Below are 16,992 nucleotides of genomic sequence, written 5' to 3'. Positions count from 1 at the left end.
CAGAAGATTGACATGATCTGATAAACAAAGAGAACTTTGGCTGTTGTGTAGTGAACAGACTATATACAGAAGCAAGGAAGATACGCTGGAAGTAATCCAAAAATGGAAATGGAAAACATAGGGTCTAGGTTGGCAGCAATGGGACAGAAAAATGCCTGTGGATAATGAGCAGACAAAGGAATTATAAGACCAGAGTATGGATGAATTATCAACATGGATGTTGCAGAGGTCAAGAACAGTAACAAGAGCAATGCTGGTGCAAGACACCATGACAGCCATAGTCACCAGTGGATAAGGGCAGGAGATGGAGATGTGGGCAACAAAGATAACTATAATTGGATTACAAGGCTTTAAAGGAGCTATAGCTCTGCTAACAAACAGAAGACAGAGAAATGGTTTGGAAATGGTAACATGGACTAAGGAAGACTCATCTGATACCAAATTAAGGTGTGTGTGTTTGTGTGTGTGAGAGAGAGAGAGAGACAAAGAGAGAGAGACTGAGACAGCGACAGAGAGAGAGGGAGAGAGACAGAGACAGACAGACTGACCAACCGACCGACAATCAGAGGTAGGAAAGGTTGAGTGTCTGACTTCGGTTCAGGTCGTGAGCTCACGGTTACTGAGTCTGAGACCCACATCGAGCTCTGTGCTGACAGCTTGAAGCCTGGAGCCTGCTTCAGATTCTGTGTCTCCCTCTCTTTCTCTACCCTTCCCCCACTCGCAATCTGTGTCTCTCTCAAAAATAAAAAGATTAAAAAATTTAAAAAAAAAAAAAAAAAAAGGAGGACCATAGGGGAAAAAANTCTAAAAAAAAAAAAAAAAAAAAAATTAAAAAAAAAAAAAAAAAAGGAGGACCATAGGAGAAACAATGTCATTGAAAGAGCCAGATTTCAGCAAGAAGAAAAATCTAAAGAAAACATCTGAAGAAGAAAGTGAGGATATCAAGAGATGTGATAATGACATGCTGCTATAAGGATGAGGCAATACAAATAGTTAGGAGGAAATACAGATAAAGATTTACCATAATCAATTTAGCACAGGGTCTCAAGCACAGACCCAAAGATACGATCATCATACCACTTAAGGTAATTTATCATTATATTGCTTATTTATTATTTACATGTTGTCTACCTCCCTCAAGTAAGGTCCATGAAGATAGAGGAATTTTCTATTTTATTCACCTCTGTATCCACAGCACAATGGCTGGTACAGAACTGACGGGCTCAATATATATTCAGTAAATGAATTAATGATTATATTTCTATGTCTTCCCACAGTATTCAGTGAAGTTCACGGTTGCTTATGAATGGCAAAACATCTTGATTGAATTAGGAATAGAATTAACTTCTAACCATTCACATAGTATAAGCACAAATCATATGGCATGGAGGAAGTGTTAGAGATAATAACTGAGAAAAGTAAAGGATGGGGCATCCTTCAGAACAAATTTCAATTTAACTGTACAAAGTGAGCAATCCTTAGGTTATTTCTAGACATAGTAACTGCAAGTACTCGATTATAATTTTTCCAAACAGGAAGACAACCTATTCATTCTGGTCTTTAAATACTCCTGGTCTCTCCCTACTCACCTTATTCTTATTTCCAAGCATTAAAATGTCACTGTATTTTTAATTTATTGTAAATAATTTGGTAACTGTCTAAACAAAGATTATTTATGGTTGGTTTAGTTTCCCTTTCTGGGATAGAGCAGAAATTCTAAAATGCATTAAAAGGAAACTCTATAAATTATAGTAAAGTATGCTACTCTTTCATTCTACGATAAAACCACAAACGGAAGTTGCAATGAGTTGTCCATTAATCGAGTGGCAACACAAGCATGGGGGCCTATACTTAGCGTTAAGGGAATGAACCGTAATGTCCCAAAATTCAAATGTTGAAGTCCTAACCACCATGACCTCTGAATGTGACTGTATTTGGAGTTGGGGTCTTTAAAGAGAAAATTAATATAAATGAAGTCATGTGTGTAGGGCCCTGGTCCAATGTGGCTGGTGTCCTAAGAAGAGGAAGAGACACCAGGGATGCACAAACACACTGGAAAAACCCCGTGAGACACAGGGAGAAAGTGGCCACCTAAAAACTATGGAAAGAGGCCTCAAAAGAAATCAAATTTGCCAACATCTTCATTTCAGAATTCCAGCTTCCAGAACTGTGAGAAGATAAATTTCTGTCATTTAAGGCATCAGTCTACAGTATTCTGTTATGGCAGCCCTAGCAAACTGATACACTTGGCATTTTCCATTTTTCCTTTTCTCGACGTATAAGGTTGGCGTGTAGGAAGGTAGCTGGGGCATTTGTTCACTTATTCATTCCTTCACTCATGTATTTTAAAGTTTTTTATGTTTGTTTTTTACTGAGAGAGAGAGAGAGAGAGAGAGAGAATATGAATGTGTGCTTCAGCAAGTTACTCAGACTCTCTATACCCCAGGTTCCTGATCTTTCAAATGAAGATGCCTGCTTTGCAGGGTTGATAGGAGATTTGAACTAAAATAACTTCTGTTTCAAAACCTGACATATGGTAAGGTAATCACTGTTTAAAACAAATAACATCTGGACATCTGAATAACACGTTACATGTGCAAGGAGTCCGTATCTTTATCCTCTAATTACATCCTTGGTTTTTCTTTTTCCTTTTTTAAATGTTTGTTTGTTTGTTTGTTCAGGGAGTGTGAGCAGGGGAGGGGCAGAGAGCAAGAATCCCAAGGAGGTTCCACACTGTCAGTACAGAGTCTGACACAGAACTCTTAATTCACAAACCATGATATCATGACCTGAGCCAAAATCAAGAGGTGCTCAACCTACTGTGACACCAAAGCACCCCTATTTTAAAGTTTATATATTTAAGTAATCTCTATACCCCACATGGGGCTCGAGCTCACGATCCCAAGATCAAGTGCCACACCTTCTTTTGACTAAGCCAGCCAGGCAAGCCCTCAAGGTATAAGGTATTTAAATATAAACACACAAATACTATTTAGTTATCATAACTATGATGATTAACTATATGATTAAATTCTGTTTGTCAGAATACGAATAATTTTCTGATTAAGTTTGGTTTTCCTAGGATTACAAAAATTCACCTGTATAGCACATGGGATTTTCTTTAAAAATGGTCAGCAAGCAGTAAAATGACATTCTCTCTCACCTCCTCTCCCCAAAATAATCTTTTTTTAATTTTTTTTTAAATGTTTTATTTCTAGGAGAGAGAAAGAGAGAGAGACAGTGTGAGCAGGAGAGGGTCACAGAGAGAAGGAGTCACACACTCCAAAACAGGCTCCAGGCTCTGAGCTGGCAGTCAGCACAGAGCCCGATGCGGGGCTCAAACCCACGAACCACGAGATCAGGACCTGAGCCGAAGTCGGCTGCCCAACAGACTAAGCCACCCAGGCGCCTCTACCCAAAATAATCTTTGAAGAAAATCTGTGCTTCCCTGTTGACAAAGGTCCAAGTTTAGATAGATGCGATGCTTACCGAATCAATCTGATCTAAAGAAATCTTCCCAGCATTTCCTTGTGTACTATAATCTTGACCAGTGTAAGAATGACTAAAAATAAAAAGAATATTAAAATACGATTTTTAAAACATATTTTAATCACTTCAAAGGAAATTTATTCTGATACAGATTAAAATCACAGTAAGACATTTTACATATAAACCCTTGCAGAAACATAGCCAATTATTTTAAAGATATTTAATAGAATACATTTAAGTAACTTAACCAAAGATAATACAAAAATATAATGACCATCTGGATCTCCTAATTCCTAAAGTGTCATTTCCATTTCTTAGAAGCATAATGCAATTTATTGTTAAAGTTCAAATCTCTGCTACTGATCCCATATTAACAGCAGGGCAGCACAGCAAAGAATAAACTGGAGCTTAAATGAGGAGCCATCTCATACTAGTGTAGGTCCTTAAGCAAGTTACTCAGACTCTCTCTACCCCAGGTTCCTTACCTGTCAAACTGAGGTAGTAATGCCTGCTTTGCAGGGTTGAAAAAGGTCTGAAGTGAAATAACTTCCCTTTAAGGATCTGACATATGGTAATCACTATTAAAACAAGTAACACCTGAATAGCACTTCACATGTGCAAAGAGCCTTTATCTATACCTTCTAATTACATCCTTGATTTTTAAAAATGTTTTATTTGGGGCACCTGGGTGGCTCAGTCGGTTAAGCGTCTGACTTTGGCTCAGGTCATGATCTCGCAGTTCGTGGGTTCAAGGCCTGCATCGGGCTCTGTGCTGACAGTTAGCTCGGAGCCTGGAGCCTGCTTCAGATTCTGTGTCTCCCTCTCTCTCTGACCCTCGCCTGCTCACACTGTCTCTCTTTCTCTCAGAAGTAAATAAACATTAAAAAAATTTAAAAATGTTTTATTTATTTTTGAGACAGCAAAGCAGGGGAGGGGCAGAGAGAGGGGGGACAGAGGATCTGAAGCAGGCTCTGAGCTGACAGCAGAAAGCCCGATATGAAGCCTGAATTCACGAATCCTAATCATGACTGAACCAAAGTCAGACCTCAACTGAGACACCCAGGTGCCTTCATCCTTATTTTTTTTAAACTTTATTTATTTGAGAGAGACTGCGAGTGGGGGGGGGGGGGGGCAGAGTGCAAGAGGGAGAGAGAGAGAATCCCAAGCAGGCTCCACACTGTCAGTACGAACTCACAAACCGTGAGATCATGACATGAGCAGAAATCAAGAGTCTGACATTCAACTAAGTGAGCCACCTAGGGACCCCAATATCCTGTAAGTACCTCCTCACAACCACTCTGAGAGTGTTTTGATTTTATGTTTGACAAATGGGGGAAGGGGTGTAAGAGGAGTTAGAAACTTGTTAGATCAGAAAGCAAGTTTCCATGGATGAAAGACCTAAATGTAAGACAGGAAGCCGTCAAAATCCTCAAGGAGAAAGCAGGTAAAAACCTTTGACCTTGGCCACAGCAACTTCTTACTCAACACATCTCTGGAGGCAAGGGAAATAAAAGCAAAAATGAACTATTGGGACATCATCAAAATAAAACCTGCACAGCAAAGGAAACAATCAGCAAAACTAAAAGGCAACTGACAGAATGGGAGAAGATATTTGCAATGACATATCAGATAACAGGTTAGTATCCAAAATCTATAAAGAACTTACCAAATTCAACACCCCAAAAAACAAATAATCCAGTGAAGAAATGGGCAAAAGAGAAGAATAGACACTTCTCCAAAGAAGACATCCAGATGGGCAACCAACACATGAAAAAATGTTCAACATGAGTCATCATCAGGGAAATACAAATAAAAACCACAATGAGATACAACCTCACACTTGTCAGAATAGCTAACATTAACAATTCAGGCAACAAAAGATGTTGCCAAGGATGCAGAGAAAAAGGATCTCTTTTGTACTGCTGTGGGAAGGTGAACTAGTGCAGCCACTCTGGAAAACAGTATGGAGGTTCCTCAAAAAATGAAAAATAGAATTACCCTACGACCCAGCAACTGTACTACTAGGTATTTATCCAAGGGATACAGGTGTGTTGTTTCGAAGGGGCACATGCACTCCAATGTTTATAGCAACACTATCAACAACAGCCAAAGTATAGAAAGGGCCCAAATGCCCATCAATGGGTGAAGGGATAAAGAAGAGGTGGTATGTATTACTTGGCAATCAAAAAGAATGAAATCCTGCCATGTGCAACTACATGCTAAGTGATATTAGTCAGAGAAAGATAGATATCATATGACTTTACTCATACGAGGACTATAAGCTACAAAACAGATGAACTAAAGACAAGGGACACAAAAATAATATAAAAATAGGGAGGGGAACAAAAACATAAAAGACTTTTAAATATAGAGAACAGAGGTTATTGCAGGGGTGATGGGGTGGGCTAAATGGGTAAGGGGCATTAAGGAATCTACTCTTGAAATCACTGCCCCACTATATGCTAACTTAGATGTAAATTTAAAAAATAATAAACTTTTAAAAAAAGGAGAGCAAGTTTACAGCACAGTGAGAATTCAACCTTTTATTTCTCAATTCCCTGTTTCTTAACTATACCACACCATGTTCTTCTCTGCCGTATTCCCATTTTCCTGTTGTGTTATTTACAAATTAGGAAACAGCATGGTATATAATATCTAAAGCCATCTACCTTTGTAAATTCTCAGCTCCTTGACAAATATCCAAGTCCATCAACACTGATTCAGATGCAGACATTCAGGTATGGCACAATGAAAAACAGCTGCTAGCATACAGAAAATCACAATCAAACCAAGGTTTATGCAGACTCCACAACTAAAGGGAAATTCTGGAGTAAAGCAGCACTACAATTCTAAAGAATTAAAGACTCTCTAACACCTGCTCAGTATACATTCTTGCTGCTAAACAACACACACACTCGAGATGCTCTGGAGAAAGGCTATTATTCTTGCAATCAATCCATGTGCTTATTAAAAAATAGGTATGAATTATGAAGCAAAACCTGAGTATATCGTGGGATGCTGCAGCCACTGCCTAGGAGACTGTTCAAAATGTAGATTTCCCATCTTGAGAGTTCTCCCTCCATAGGCTAAGAATGGCCTCAGAATTAATCTGAGAGCAGAAGGAGCAGAATGCCAATGAGTAACACAGGATGATCCCGTTCCCTAAAACACATTTTCTTGCCTGTGGTATTATTTCTCCTTTCAGTAACATATTTCTGACAATTAATGTATCATTGGAGTCTATCCATTCTGATTACCATAGTAGTAGCATGGGATACAAAACTCATGCTAAATTATGCCAATAGTCATCATTTAATTTTACTATTTCACATTTTAATACAGAGTATAACAGAAAGTTGTTTCAGTGAAATGCCCAAAATAAAAACATATTTCACTTTCCAACATAGCTTACAGTAAAACAAAAAGGCAGCATAAGGCAACGAAAATAAGAGTAGGCTAGAATCCAGAGATGATTGTTCTTGTTTTTTAATCATTAGTTTGGCAAACTGGGCAAATCATTTAACCATCCTGATTTGCACTGTCCTTATTTATAAATGGAGTTAATAAAGCCAGGCTTGCGTAACAGAAATGCTGGTGAAATGAAATGATATATTCAAAGTGCTAATTAAATTTGATAAACCGTATTTTAGTTCACAAAACAACTACAGTCTTGACCACTCAGTACAAAAAAGACAGGATGGGAAAGGGGGCAGCATGATCCTACAGAGGAGCCATCAAGCGGCTAGGAGGTACCAGGCCGCTCTGGTGGCCTTTGTAAGCTTCAGCTTCTGAGTCTACAAATAGTGTTCAGGACGCCTGGGTGGCTTAGTTGATTAAGTGTCCGACCGTTGATTTCGACTCAGGCCATCATCTCACAGTTGTGAGATGAGTCCTACTTCAGGCTCCATGCTGAGCATAGAGCCTTGTTGGGATTCTCTCTCCCTCTCTCTCTGTCCCTCTCCTGCTCTCACACACACACACACACACACACACACTCTCTCTCTCTCTCTCTCTCTCAAAATAAAAAAATAAACATTAAAAAAAAGGACTGTTTAGATTAAAGATTAATACAAATGTCCTCTATAAATGGTAAAATGATGTATGAACATGACTATAGTTATTGAGTGTACAGAACCAAATAGTCCCACAAAGAAGTTTTTCTTAGCCCAGAGTACTGCAGTATACTATACACAAAGAGAAGATATTTAACAGGACACATACACTTGCCTGAATGGCACTATAAAATACTTATTCCTCCACAGTTTGATGGGCTATGCAAAAGAGCTGCATTTCAAGGGGGGAGGGGAAAGTAAAAAGAGAATGGTAGCAATTAGTAATGCAAAGACTTAATGAGTATAAATAACTACAGGCAAAATATAAGGAAGCTGTATATAGACATCATACTTCTAAAAATATTACTAATAGACAGAAAGATGGCCACCAGCCAACCCTGTAAGGGTAAGCATGAAACTCATGGGAGGAAAAATGACACAAATGAAGATGTTAAGTACCAGAATTTGGAATGAAATTTCTCCTCTACTCATTCATGATCAGAAGGGGTAACTTATATCTTGGTTAGGGAGTTGATAAATCATGGCTATTTAATAGATGTTTGAACTCGTAATAGATAGATGAAACTGAGGTGGCAGAAATTTTCAGATAAAATACAAAAAGGTAAATCACAAGAAGCATTGTACCCAGTACTATGTAGGCAATAAAAAACTATGAAAAGATTTTAGGCAAGAATTCACATAAATGTTTATAGTTGAGAAAGAAGGCAGTGTGGAGAAAGAACTAAAAAGGGTAGGGAATGGGCAGCAGAAAATCAGTTGGAAGAATACTGAAACATTACAGAAAAGGTGAAGGGCTGAAGAAAAGTAGTGGCAATAGATGGAGAAAGGAAGGCAATGAAAGAAGGAAAAAAAAACAAATAATGTCACCATAAATGGATAAAAACCCTTAAAAAGACAATTCACATTAGCTCATGGAACTGGCTCTTTGGCTTTTACTTGGAAGTGCCAAAGGATGTGACTAACTGAAATTCATAGGGACCCAGGAAAGGTGAGGCACCTTGTACCACATGCAAAGCTCATGTCAGCTTTGTATCTTCCTGATTCCAGGTGAAAGCAGCTGCTACACTAGTGAACAAAAATATAAATAATGGACTGTCAAAATACATTCTTATTTTCATGATTTAAAAAAAGTAGATCAATTGTATGAACATTTTTAAAATCACTGTATTGGGGAAAATAAAGAAATAGTAATTTTTAACACCAAAACAATTTCTAATCAGTTCAAGATACACACACACATGCATGTGTGTATGTGTGCACACAAACCAACCAGAAAATACTGTTTTCTATTTTAAATAATCACAGCTTTGAGAAACACTGTCACTTACGTACAATTTTCAACAAAGGAGGTTAAGTAGGCACAACAGCTTTCCTGCTTGTAAGTTTTCATAAAATAAATTAAGATGTATCACAAATACCCTTTTTTTCAATACAGCAAACCAAAATATTTTAATGGACCACAAAATTCAAATTATGCCACTATTTTATAATAGTGACACAATTATAATGGTGTCACTATTATAAAATATTAAAATAACTATTTTGTGAAATATGAAGAGGAACGTTTGATCACACAATCTTGAAATATCAAGGCTTAACTTAATTCTTGTTGTTAAGGGATTAGGAATTACAGTGATTTATTTAGCTGCATCTTACATGCATAATTTATCTTTTATTTGCTATAGTATCAAATGAAAGATACTAAGGGTGAAATGTTATAGTTTTCTCAAGTTACCAAAGAGCTAGAAAAGCAGTGAAAGCATAAAGATGTGATTCAATGAGTATTCAATTACATTAGAATACTATCTGAACATATCCAGTTGTATAAGGATATAGCACAGTTTTGCAAAAATGTAAAAATTACTACATTGTACCTAAATCATAAATACTTTCACTCCCCAACAGAACCTTGTAAATGCATAAAACCCAATTTTAGTAATGCTAGAGACTGTCAGACTCTAACAAACTTTTTCCACATCCCAGTTGCTGTCCTCATCAGTATGTAACAGATTCTAATTACTGAAAACAAAACAAAACAAAAACCCGCAAAACTTTCAAGGTCCCTTTAGCCACTCAATCACTCATTAAGCATCTCTGTGATGATGGAAGAGTCAAAAAGTAGTGAAGGATCCAGAGATGATCTAGAAAGCACAGTGTGAGGAGTGCCACAACTCAAAACAAACATTCCTAGAGCCCACAGAAAACAGGTCTCTTTAATAGAAGGGTGTGTGGATCTGAGATACCACCTCATGCCACTCAGAGTGGCTAAAATGAGCAAATCAGAGAACCCTCCTACAACGCCGGTGGGAATGTAAACTGGTGCAGCCCCTCTGGAAAACAGTGTGGAGGTTCCTCAAAAAATTAACGATAGAACTCCCCTAGGACCCAGCAATAGCACTGCTAGGATTTTACCCAAGGGATACAGAAATGCTGATGCATAGGAGCACATGTACCCTAATGTTCATAGCAGCACTCTCCACAATAGCCAAAACATGGAAAGAGCCTAAGTGTCCATCAACGGACAAATGGATCAAGAAGATGTGGTTTATCTATATGACGGAATACTACATGGCAATGAGAAAGAATGAAATCTGGCCATGTGTAGCAACATGGATGGACCTTGAGGGTGTTATGCTGAGTGAAATAAGTCAGGCAGACAGGGACAAATACCATGTTTGCACGTATAGGAGGATTAGGAGGAACTTAACTGAGGAACAAGGGGGAGAAGAAGGGGAAAACAGTGGGGGAAAGGGAGAGAGGCAAACCATGAGAGACTCTTGAATGCTGAGAACAAACTGAGGACTGATAGGTGTGGGGAGGGAGGGGGGAGATGGGCATGGAGGAGGGCACTTGTGGGGATGAGCACTGGGTGTTATATGGAAACCAACTTGACAATAAACTATTTGTAAAAAAAAAAAAAAAAAGAAAAAGAAAAAGAAAAGAAAAAAAGAAGGGTGTGAGGACAAATAAGCAATGTGCAGCATTAAAGCTTCCTGAGCAAAGAAATGGCACTGAATAGAGTGATATGCATTGGAAACATAGACCTGAGAGCCTCATACAGAAGGATGAGATAAGAGGAGGACAATCAGTGAGAATGAGGGACTGCAGATAAGTGGAAGAGCAGGTTATAGTCAGAAAATAATCTGAGTTTGGAGGCTTAGAAGTAGGATGTCATGCCCACAGAAAAGGCAAAGTCCTGGTTATTTTAGTATTTTTAGCATTTGCATGCAGTTTAACAATTTTATATGTTAAAACATGTTATATGTTTAAAATTCTTAAAATTTAAGAATTAAAACATTCTTAAATTTTGACCAGGTTCATAAAAGTATGTGGTGTTACAGGAGTTTAATAAGGTTATTGGAGTGTTTTAAAAGTAACCTTGAGATAAGGAGGTGGCATTTTGGACTAATAAGAAAGTCTTTCTCAGGATCTGGAGGGTGAGCACCTATCAGATGGACAAGGAGAAAGAGATAAGCAAAGCCACAGAAATTTCTTTTTTTGTGTTTATTTTTGAGAGAGACAGACAAAGTGTGAGCAGAGGAGAGACAGGGAGAGAGGGAGACAGTGAATCCCAAGAAGGCTCCAGGCACTGAGCTGTTAGGACAGAGCATAACGCGGGGCTCGAAACCGCCAACTGTGAGATCATGATCTGAGCTGAAATTGGACGCTCAACCAAGTGAGCCACTCAGGGGCGCCAAGCCACGGGAATCTCTAAACCACAATTTATAGATGAAGAAACTGGGTTATGTAGTAGAAAACATAAGCAAAAGCAGAGGAGGGAAAAAAATTGAAACTGGATAGATAGGTCCTATAAGCAGGTCTCTAAACAAAACCATTAAAATTAAAAGCAAACTTTAAATCCTATCTCCTTTTCTAATTACACAGTACTAAGTTACCATTTTTTTGAAAATTTGAGGCTTCATCAAGTCTAAACCTTTAAACACCTAAACATACTTAAAGAGTCAGGATGCCTGAGTAGCTCAGTAAGTTAAGTGTCTGACTCTTGATTTCAGCTCAGGTCATGATCTCATAGTTTGTGAAGTCAAGCCCTCAATTGGGACTCTGGACTGCCAGAAGGGGGCCTGTTTGGAATATTCTCATTCTCATTCTCTCTCTCTCTCTCTCTCTCTCTCTCCCTCTCTCCCTCCCTCTCTCTCTGCCTCCTCGCTCGCTCTCAAAATAAATGAATCCACTTTTAAAAAAAAACTAAACATATGCCAATTAGTATTTTCTAAAAGAGTATTTTATGATTGTGTATAACCAATCTTTTGATTACACAGAAGTAATTCAGAGATTGTCATTTTTTTGTTTTGTTTTGAGGTAATGGTGCTAAATTACATAATCTCTACCATAAGAGAACTAACAGTATACAAAATATAAAAGCATCTTATTACTGTATCATTTGTTCAATAAACTTATACACAACTTAAGGAACTTTTTCCTCCCATATTATCTTGCTCATTAAACAGTAAGAGGTAAGCACAGTTAGTTTTCCAATATAGCTAAAATCACAGCAAATAGAAAATTATAAAGCTAATAGTTTCAAATAAATTAAAACCTGAAAGACTGAAAATACTTTCAAAATATCCAGAATACATATTTATGTAATCAAATTTAAAATGATCCTATTTAAAATCAAATTGAACCAACTCAAGGGTGGGATGGTAGAGGAACAAATGAGACAGGAAGGTGTATTTAATTATACCAATACAGAACTGGAGTTATCCCCAAACACTACCATACAGCATCTAATTTACAGAATAAAAAATTCAGTGGATACACATAAAGATAAATCTGAAACGGATACATCTGCACACATTTGATCTGTGAATCGTGGGTGAAAGGCAGACCTACTACTGGTCTTTGTAGAAACAAGAGAAATTTAAGTCCTGTTCAATACACCACAAATATCAATATGAGCACTTAGGTACTCAACAGGGAACTGTTTCTGAGTGTTGAAACTGAGCGCTGGAAACAAAAAGAAGAAATTCTATGAAAGTGGATCTGTGAGTCTCACTGCAAGATTAGCTGGTTAAGGAGGGGGAAAAAAGTCTTTTCATACTGTGGTGTTGATTGTTAGCAGAAGATGGATCATTGCATGTTGGCTCCAAGAGTGGAATTCAAGAGCTCTGCTGTGACATAAATGCCACAGGGCAAAATGGACAAAATGAGAGGTCAAAAGTCAGCTTTTCATGGGTGATCACTTCTCCAATTATTTTCTCCCTTTCTGACTACATATGACAACGTGAGGGAGTCAACAAGGAGTCACAGAATAGTTACAACACTTCAGGAAGTAGCTGCAGCTCCCCTGCATTTGCATACATTTTCCAAGTCCCGTCTGCCCAAGGCGGAACAGGTGGGCAGAACAGAATAATAAGGGAGTAAGCAGAGAAGAGTGATGAAGATGACAGGTTTCAGAATCCACTAGTCATGGATTTGCATACACTCGCTATCTGGGTGACTTTGTAAACACCTTTTATTCTCTCTGCTTCCTCACCGGGAAACAGAGGTAATCAAAGGGATCACAAAAGTACCTTCTTCAAAGGGTGGTTGTGAGGATCTAATGAGATATCTGTAAAAGAGTTTATCACAGTTTCCACTCAAATTGTTATCATTATCATCACGATCATCCAGGCTTAAATTTATTGCATTTAAACATTTCGGTTATTAATTTTCTCTATTTTTAAAATTCACCAGCGTCTTCTCTTAAACATTAGAAAATATATTTCTTTCCTACCTTCTTTATACTATTAAATAAAATATCCAGTTTTCAAGTAGGATAATTTAGATGTCCTTGAATAACCTCATGATCTTGAAAGTTTTGTCTATGCTAACATTCTTAGGAAGTTTCCAAAGTATAAAAATTCAACCTCAAACACTGGAGATTTCAATGGAATCCAGTCTTGTAGAGCTACAACACTGTCAATATAGTAGCCATTTAATAAATGTGACTATTGAGCACTAGAAATCAGGCTTAGTCTAAATTAAGATGTTCAATACATGTTAAGTATACACTGGGTTAAAAAGACTTAGTACGGAAAAAATAATGTAAAACATTTCCCTCAAATTTTTTATATATTAATGACATGCTGAAATGGTATTTTGGATATGAGTTAAATAAGGTATTATTAAAGTCAATGTCACTTAAGTAACTTAAAATTACATATGAATCTTTTACTGGACAAGACTGTTACAGAGTGAGGAGGACATAACAGCATGAGGCAATCAAATGATTCTCTTGAGGACTAGGCACACCTGTATAATAGCCAACTGACTCACCCTGACTTTCAAGTTAAGACTTGTTCTTCAAGAGAGTGTCGGCAAGATGGCGAAGTAGGGAGCTCCGTGCATTTCGTTTGCACCCTCCTCTCAAAGACAGAAGGCCTGAAGTCATAGGACACTGAGTCACAGGAGTTTGGGAAGAGAAAGAGACAGAATACACTTGGAAAGAAGCCTCATAAGTGCATGAGTGCGAACTGGGGAAGATAAAAGCGGGCCAGGACCAGAGACACTGAGGGAGGGGAGAGAGCCCCGTTCCCAGACAGCCTCGGTGAGTCAAGAGGAAAAGAAAGAGCAGCTGTAACTGTTCATAGAACTGTCCCTGTCTTTACCCTTGGAAAGAGAGTGTTTTTTAGTTCTGGCTGGGGTGCTGACTTTGAACTAGGTGCCCCGGTCCCACAGGGCAGGAAAAAACTGTTCTGCTGGGCTCCCGGCACCTTGCCCCAAGGCAGTGCGGACCTGGGGGCCTGAGGCTGCATTCACCTGGACTGATGCCCAGGAATGAGGAGGCAGCCGGCCGAGACTGAGTTCCCGGGGCAGGGGGCGTAGGCCTCGGATCACAGGTTGTACCCCTGACTGACCCCAAGGGATTTGAGGCTGCGACAGTTCCCCCACCCCACACTGGGCCCCCCCACAGCAGGGAAGCAGCGACCTGCAGGACTCTTTCCGGTATGAACAAAGCCCACAGACAGGGTCCTAGAAACCAGGCTGGGCTTGGGGCATAGAACTCGGCCCACCTTGACGAGGTCCTCAGCACAGGGAGACTGGACCCAAAGGAGTGATTTGCAACGCTTGGTTACAGAAGGGACTGGGGCACTGCCATTATTCTCCCTACAACCACCAAGGAGGGGCCTCAGGGAGTGGCCAGCGGGACACAGTGGAGGCCAGGCTTACAAGAAACCAGGCCCATCCCCACCAGAGAGCTTTTTTTTTTTTTTTTTTAACCTGACCCTGGGGCAAAACCAACATGGATGCACTGCCATTATTAATCCTAGATAATTCCTTCTATTCAGATATAATCTCTCTTTTCTCATTCATAACCCTCCACTCTGCTGGCTGGGGCACTCTGGTCACTGGTTAGCTTAAACAGTCACATTTAATCCATTCTCGAGATGTACACTCTACACCTCCACCACGACCTTTCCCTCTCTCTCTGGAGTAATCAGACTATACAGTTTCTCTGAGTACCTCTTACTCTCTGCCTGGTCATTTCATTTCCAATTTCACTTCCTCCCTGCCCTATCATTTCTCTACTTATATATGCTATTCCATCAACACTGCATACACCTGGCTCTTTATTTGTAGCTGGGAATTCTGGTTTTATGCCTTTAGACTATCCTTTGTCATTTGGGTTTTTTCTTTTCTTTTTTCAATTTTTTATTAATTTTAATTATTTGGCTTCCCTCCTTCATCTTTTATTTTCTTTTTTGTATTGTTTTGTTTTTTGTCTCCTCCTTTTCATCTTTTTCTTTTTCCCTTTCAGTTTGCGTGTTTATTGGATTTGTCTGTGCGTTTGTGTACCTTTGTTACCTGTGTGGTTGTCTGCTTTCTTTTCCAGGGCTACCTCAAGAAACAAGCCAAAGTACACATGGTGGAGAGTCCCAAATACCACTACGAGTAGGGAAACAAAATAACCAAAGTCTCAACAAGAGAAACCAAGAGACACCATTCAAAGAACACTTCCTGAACTGACAGGTCCTGGACAAAGACCCCTCTTTAATACAGTAGCACCTGCAGGGGCAGAGTGCATAACAAGCTTTTAAAATTAACAAGAGGTAGAAAGCTAACCAAAATGACGAAACAGAAGAACTCTCCTCCAAAGAAATTCCAAGAAGAAATGACAGTTAAAGAACTGCTCAAAACAGATATAAGCAAAATAACTGAACAAGAATTTAGAACAATAGTCATAAAATTAATCGCTGGGCTTGAAAAATGCATGGAAGACATCAGAGAAACTACTGCTACAAAGACTATGGAGCTCAAAAATAGTTGTGATGAATTAAAAAATGCTCTAAATGAGATACATATAAAATGGAGGCATCCAATGCACAGACTGAAGAGGCAGAAAGGAGAATAAGTGATTTATATGACACAAGTATAGAAAAAGAGGAAGGTGAGAAAAAGAGAGATAAACTGATCCAGGAACACAAAAGGAGAGTTCCAGAGCTCAGCAATACAATCAAATGGAACAATATCTGTATCATAGGAATTCCAGAAGAGGAAGAGAGAGGGAAAGGTGCTCAAGGAGTCTTTGAAAAATTATAGCAGAGAACTTCCCGTACCTGGGGAGGGAAGTAGACGTTGAAATTCAAGAGGCACAGAGAACTCCCCTCAGACATAACTTGAATTGATCTTCTATACGACATGCAGTGAAACGGGCAAAATGTAAGGACAAAGAGAGAATTTTGAAAGCAGCTAGGGAGAAAAGGTTACAGTGGTTACAGACCTATCTACTGAAACTTGGCAGGCCAGAAAGAAATGGCAAGAAATCTTCAATGTGATGAACAGAAAAAATATGCAGCCAAGAATCCTCTATACAGCAAGCCTGTCATTCAGAATAGAAGGAGAGATAAAAGTCCTTCCAAATATACAAAAATTGAAAGAATTTGTCACCACTAAATCAGTCCTACAAGAAATCCTGAGGGGCACCTCGGTGGCTCAGTTGGTTGAGCACCCGACTTTGGCTCAGGTCAGGATTTCACGGTTCACGGGTTTGAGCCCCACGTCAGGCTCTGTGATGACAGCCATTTCAGAGCCTGGAGCTTGCTTCAGATTCTGTATCTCCCTCTTTCTCTGACCCTCCCCTGCTCACATTGTCTTTCTCACTCTCTCTCTCTCTCTCAGAAACAAATAAAACATTAAAAAATTTAAAAAAAAATCCTGAGGGGGACTCTCTGAGGGAAATGTTGCAAGGAATGCAAGATACCAGAGATATCACCACAAGCATGAATCCCACAAATGACACAATGATTCTAAACCCATATATTTCAATAATAACAATGAACATAAGCGGGCTGAATGCTCCAATCAAAAGACATAGGGTAGCAGAATGGATTAAAAAACAAAATCAATCTTTTTGCTGTCTACAAAAAACTCATTTTAGACTGGAGAACACCTTCGGATTAAAAGTAAGGGGATGGAGAAATATATA

The 16,992-nt window shown here is 38.9% G+C and overlaps 1 protein-coding gene across 2 annotated transcripts in view; it reads right to left on the bottom strand.

The window, feature by feature from the left end:
• Nucleotides 1-16,992, bottom strand: part of PRIM2 (DNA primase subunit 2) — a 329,721-nt gene that overhangs the window by 133,697 nt on the left and 179,032 nt on the right. For both annotated transcript variants that reach the window (XM_077769099.1, XM_077769100.1), the window contains exon 9: nt 3,490-3,562. In XM_077769099.1, the coding sequence (XP_077625225.1) occupies nt 3,490-3,562 (73 nt within the window). The remainder of the gene's footprint in view (nt 1-3,489; nt 3,563-16,992) is intronic.

The sequence above is a fragment of the Crocuta crocuta genome, unplaced genomic scaffold (genome assembly GCF_008692635.1).
Source record: "Crocuta crocuta isolate KB4526 unplaced genomic scaffold, BGI_CrCroc_1.0 scaffold205, whole genome shotgun sequence".
Taxonomy (NCBI): Eukaryota; Metazoa; Chordata; class Mammalia; order Carnivora; family Hyaenidae; genus Crocuta; species Crocuta crocuta.
Note: the sequence above shows the minus strand (reverse complement) of the source record. Positions and strands in the feature narration are given on the sequence as shown.